This window comes from Peromyscus maniculatus, chromosome 21 (genome assembly GCF_049852395.1).
Source record: "Peromyscus maniculatus bairdii isolate BWxNUB_F1_BW_parent chromosome 21, HU_Pman_BW_mat_3.1, whole genome shotgun sequence".
Lineage (NCBI taxonomy): Eukaryota > Metazoa > Chordata > Mammalia > Rodentia > Cricetidae > Peromyscus > Peromyscus maniculatus.
This window is the reverse complement of record NC_134872.1, coordinates 57,933,696-57,939,695: the sequence shown is the minus strand read 5'-3', so window position 1 is coordinate 57,939,695 and position 6,000 is coordinate 57,933,696. Positions and strand designations below refer to the sequence as shown.

Here is a 6,000-nt window from a genome sequence, read left to right as displayed (position 1 = left end):
AGAGGCTGAAACTCAAAAGGCCTTTTAGAACCTAGTATTAGAGATAAAAAAAAAAAAAATCACTAATACCATGTTCTGTTAGAAGTAATCCCATTAAGCCTACATTCAGGAAAGTTTAACCCACACTGAAGGGAAAAGGAATTGAAAGTTGGATTTGAAGACATATAAAACCACCACACCTGGGCTGTCATATGTCTTTGTTCTCAGCAACTAGCTATGTCTACCACATGGTAGATGCCCATGGACATTCTAAATGAAATGGCTAATAAACAGGACAATAATAACAAAGGTAGAGAATGGGTGGTTTGTGGGGGTCTACACGTACAAAACGATGGAGATGAAGATTGGTGAGAAATTCTGAGATACGAATTTACAGGACTTTGAGTGAATTAGATGGGTTGGAAATGGGCTTGCAAATCTCCTGCAAAATGGGGGATGCCGTCAATTCTCAGTATTAAGAGTGTACATTGAAAGCACGGGGCAATGTTTACCCCATCCTTTGTATTAAGATGGCTCAGGCAATGTGCACTTAGAGATGGTGGTGATGGCTGAAGGAGGCTTTTGGTACTTCCTCTGCCCATGTCAGGGTGAGGCGCTATCCAACACATATCTTTGGATCTGATTGTTCTTAGGTCTGATTGTTCAATTATATTGCAAAGGGAAGAAGGGCTGGCTCTCGGAAGCAAGAGCCTTGTCTATGCCATCTCTGTTATGTTAAGTGTCTTATTTATACTTGGGAAGGCTCTACTTTCTGTTTTCCTGGGGGGTTTGACCTAAAGTATTCATGTTAGATTGACACCATTACACATTCGAAGGAAATTCCTACAAATCTTTGTAAAATGCGGGGAGCAGACAGTTACGCAGCATCATTTTGAATACTAGGATTCCAGTTTTCATTTTTGAAGCACTCAGTTTCCCAGGGCTCAGACTTAATTGGCACGGCTGCAAGTTGACCATTAGAACAACTCTACATAGAAAGTCACAAGCTGCTCCCTAATACTTAATCTTTTTGTTCTTCGAAAGGCTGGGGGAGGGGGACAAATTTCAGCAGGGTCTTGGTCGGGGAGATGGTTTAGTGAGTTAAACGAAAGCACATGCTATGCAGGCCTGAGGACCCAAGTTTGAATCCCCAAAACAGGTGTAAAAGTTGGTCACACAGCAGGAGCATTTCTACTGGGGGATGGGAGGTGGAGACCCCCCAAATGTTCAGAAGCTAGAGGAGCAGCTAGCCTGGCCTATGCAGTGGGAAAATGAACAAAAAGAGAGGCCTTGGATCGAACAAGATGGAAGGCGTAGCCTGACACCCAAGGGCATCTGACCTGCACGTGGAGTGAATGCCTGCATAAAAATGCACGAATGTCTTGTGCATGCACACCCTCTATACATCACAAACCACACACACACACACACACACACACACACACACACACACACACGTATGCACGCCAGTTGACATTAAGCAAAGGTTAGTTTGATATAGGCACTATTAAGCTTTTTTGTTTCCCTGGGAATTGGAGGGCCCAGGGCTGTACACTAAATAGTGCATAGTGTAAAATATAGAAGGTAAATTTCTCTAGAACTCCATTCAGTTCCAATTACGCTCAGACTCTGCCATTTTTGCAAACTCTTTATTTACTCAGAAGTGAAATAACCATGGAACTAATTTTAAAAAGAAATTAAACAATTCTTTGTTCATTCTGCATTTCTGTACATTTAGAAGTGATTAGTTGTTCCTTCATTACTGGCAGGATTAAATCCAATATTTGCCAGTATAATTTATTTTAAAAGACCTTTTGTCCTTCCGGAAGTATTTTTAAAACAATAATTAAATGGAAACTTTGGATGAGAAAGTTTCGTTATTTCTTCCGTGTTGATTCTTCCACTTCTGATCAATTAATACTGACTGTAGTAGATTTTGGGTGAGACTTGGAAAACTAATTCAGGGTAACACCTAGCCTTTTAAATTAGGGGGTCAAACCTGGGCTACCTGCACTCCATTGTAAAGTAGGCTCTACAAGGGCAGGGCCTTCGGGGAGCTGCGGGCAGGATCTGAGCGGTTGAATCTAGCCCTGTGTAAGCCCTCCAACACTGGAGTAGCCAAGCATTCATTTAAGGTCCAGTGCGGGGCTGAGGCCAGCGAGCAGGCAGGCCGGCGGCGCAAAGCTTCCCGCTCCGGGCCCTTCCTGCGGAGGAAGGAGCTGGGCGCGAGGAGTGGGATCCCGGCCCACTTCCTGTCCGGCTGCACGGGCACCGCCTCCTCCCGGAGCCGGAGGACAGGGCTTCCAATCCCGCGTCCCAGCGACGGTCACCCCTGTGTCCCCCGGGCGAAACCGCAACCGGGGCACGGAGCGAGGGTTAAGGGCTCCAGGCTCGCTCAGGGGGCGTGGTCGGTGGCGCTCGCTACTGGGGTTTGGGGGCGGGACCGACGGAGGACGGGGGCGTGGCCGGAGCGCGCGCCTTGGCGGCCGAGGGGCGGGGTGGACGGAGGAAGAAGGCGTGGCCAGAGGCCCGCGCCTGTGCGGCCGCGGCGGGGAGCGGGCTGTGGCCAGGGGCGGTTCCGGGCGGCAGGCCGGGGGCGGGGCGGTCGGAGGAAGGGGGCGGGGCCCGAAGTTGTTCCGCGCTGGGCAGCGGGGCTGGCGGGCGGACCGGGCCGGGCCGGAGAAGTTTTCACGGCGGCTGCTGAGCGAGGGTGCGGGCCCCGGCTGGCAGTGCACGCCCGCTGCCATGGCTTTCCGTAGGAGGACGAAAAGTTACCCGCTCTTCAGCCAGGAGTTCGTCATCCACAACCATGCAGACATCGGCTTCTGCTTGGTGCTCTGCGTCCTCATCGGGCTTATGTTCGAGGTGAGTTGAGCGCCGAGGGCTGCTGCAAGGGACAGGCGGTCCCATCTCCGGTGCACCGCGGTGAAGACAGGGATTCCCTGACCTCATCTGGGCCAGAGCGCGCCTGGCTGTCCCGCACGTTATCCGCACCTCTGGCTTTGTGCACCGTCTTCACCCTGGCCTGGACCTAGGACAGTACAGACAGCACCCCTAGCTCCTGGCTGTGCGGGCCGTGCCATGCTCTGTCGCCCCCTTGGGTACCCACCGTACCCTGCAACTCTCTACATCTCTGAAGCCCATGCCTGGCCTCGAACCAATTACAGCGCTGCCTTCTTGGCCCCAGGATTGGGGTTTCCTTTCTGGCGTTCTGGTGCCAAGCTGGGAGACTCCCAGACCCGCAGCAATTGCACAATACCCCCTCCTCCCAAGTGGGGGCTGCCAGATCTTCTAGGTTCTTCCAGTGGGAGGGACCCTAACCCTTCTCCACCTCTTCTGTGGCTTTCTGGGCGTTCTTCACCCTAATCTCTGGAACTTGCTCCAGGTGTTCACGTGTGGCCCTGGCTCGATCCCAGTGGGGACCTTCTACGACCAACCTCTCTTTAAATATTTCCTAAAGGGTTAGTTTTAAGATATCCTTTCCACTTCGATCTGTCACTGTAGATCGATGTGTGAATTGGACCCAGAACCTCATCTCCTGTGCAGGATCGAAGAAAGTAGCAGGGATACCCTCTGCTTTTAGGTGAAAGGTGATTCTCTTGTAGCTGCAGGCGTGGGGGGTGGGAACAGAGAATAAGATCCTAAATTCAGCAGTGTGCTGTTGTAGGCCTCAGAGAACTGTCTGTGTAAACCAAGGAGTCAGAATCCAAGGGGCTGATGGTCGTTACTACAGAGTAAGAAAAACGATGATATTGAAAGGTGCACTGGCGGACACTGAGTATGGACTTGCTGTGGTAGATATATCTTGTCTCAAAAGCGCCATATGTGACGTGATACACTCCCTCACACTCTCTGTAGTCTCCTGCCCTCCCTTCTGGGTAAGGTGGCTGATATGCATTCTGGGGGATATAAGAAGCTGTACCATTTAAAAGTTGACTGACCATCCCTGCAGCTACCGGGGTCTCCCCTCTGTTGCTGACACAGGTCCTATCTGGCTGATGAACCTGGAGACATTCTAGTGGTGGCCAGATCTGGGCTGGATGCATGCCCTTGGCCAGGCTGTAGGGATTGCAGGAGAGAAGCTGTGACTGGGGTCCACACTCCTGGTAATGCTGTCAGTTCACTGTCTCGCCTCGCCTCCGCCTCCCCTCGCCTCGCCTCCCCTCACATTTCCCGAGGTTCTGGAGAAGTATGTTTCATTGAAGACTGACGGCAGCCTCAGTTTCCCCATCATTGAAGAAGCCGTTGAAATCTGTCTTTCTTACAGTGACTGTAAAGCTTGAGGCTGAGATTATATTAGCAGCAAAAGCCATGCCTCCCTACCGATGAGAGACTCTGTTTCTTGCTCCTGGACCCTTGTTATCATTTAACGGAATGGTTTAATGAGAAGGCAGGGGACCTGCCCGGCTTAGCGCTGGCCTTATGTCTATTTGTTGTCCTCCATTCTAAGAGGCTTCTCAGGGCCACGCTCCAGTTCTTGGAGGGTAGGGCTGGAATGACACAAGTGTCAATCATAAACCTCATAGCCATGTGCTCCGCAGCTGGCCACAGTCCCTGGCTTAGCCCCTCTGGCTTAGCCTGTGGCTCTCTGCTATCTCTAGCATTTGTTGAGATGTTTTGGCTTTACCTGCCTTAGTGTTGTGCAAAAAAGAGACGCCTAGGGTTTGTACTCCTGCCTCCTTTGTTCTCTGTCTCTAGCCTTGCGGAAAGTCTTTTGCATTGGGTCTATGGAACCAAGTACAGAAACTGTCATTTCTAGTACCTGATGGAAGAGAAAGGACCAAGGTGAGAAGAAAAAAAAAAGCCATTTTCCTTTGGAAAGGCCTTAGGGTTGTAGAACAGACTTGGAGATGCCCGTCTTTCCACTGGGCCGTCTTTTTCTGTACTACTTCAGTCCTTCGGGACTCACGGGACAGACCTTTCTCTCTGAAGACGCTTTGAAGACTCACCAGTCTGAGCTGGTTTAGAAGGAAGGAGGCTTTCCCCTGTACCTCCACTATCAAAGATTACTGATCTGTGTGTACTGAGTGTGTAATGGGTTTTCTCCATCTCTTCCCAGCTACTGTCTGGAAAGAGATTTGTGTGTGTGTGTGTGTGTGTGTGTGTGTGTGTGTGTGTGTGTGTGTGTGTGCTCATGCTGTGCACGCACACGTGTGGGCTTGCGTGTGTGTGATCAGTTATCTTAGAACTCTGCTATCATTACTAAGTGAGAACAGAAACATCCTGGAAAGCAGGGGGTGGGGAGACACCTCAAAACCAAGCATAGGATGAACTGAATATTTCTGGGATCTTTCCAGGAGTGGTGGTGGTGTGTGTGTGCGCGCATGCTTGTGTATGTGTGTGTTTATAGGTAGACATGTAGTAGGAAGGTTTCTCTAGAAGTGTGGACAGAAGGAGCTGTAGGGGACCAGGGAGAAAAGTCATTAGGCCCCTGGGTTTATATCTTGGGCCAGGCTAGGGCTCCTTCATTTGGGAAGTTGAACCAGGAATTGTAATTCTTTGAATAGAAAGTGACTTTTGTGATCCCCCCCACTCCCTAAAGTCCCCTGCCGAGTCTCTGCTGTTTCCTCTACCTCCTCCCCACACCCTGGCACGCCACAGACTTCACATCCACGTCCACCCTCCCTTGCTGGTCACCTCTGCAGCACTTAGGGGTTTTGATTTCCCTCTCAGGATCCCCGGGGCTTAGGTTCTGTCTTTAGGGAGATGTTGACGCCAAATTCCTTCCCTTGGGATCACTTCCTTTTGGGAACACATGAAAGGCTGTCTGGCCCGTGTTCCCCCAAGCCACACTCAGACGCACTTTTAGTTTAGTTTGGGGTTATCTTATTTCCAAGGCAGAGACAGCTTCCTCCCCAGCCCAGGTTTCGCCCCATCTTATGTCTGTTTGGAATAGAGTTGTTGTGTGCCGACACTGCACTTGGCTAAAAAATGTCAGGAATGTGGAACTTTATTCCCCCCCTCCTTCCTTTCCAGCTTTCTCTTTCTTCACTCTGCTTCGGGGAGAGGTGGTGCCACAGG

General features: G+C 50.7%; 1 protein-coding gene across 1 annotated transcript in view; it reads left to right on the top strand.

Annotated features, from left to right (window-relative positions):
* The first annotated feature begins 2,622 nt into the window (after positions 1–2,622).
* Tram2 (translocation associated membrane protein 2) overlaps positions 2,623–6,000 on the top strand; it is a 74,164-nt gene continuing 70,786 nt past the window's right edge. Inside the window, exon 1 of the mRNA XM_006991701.3 lies at positions 2,623–2,844. Coding sequence (XP_006991763.1) covers positions 2,725–2,844 — 120 coding nt within the window. The 5' untranslated portion in view covers positions 2,623–2,724. The remainder of the gene's footprint in view (positions 2,845–6,000) is intronic.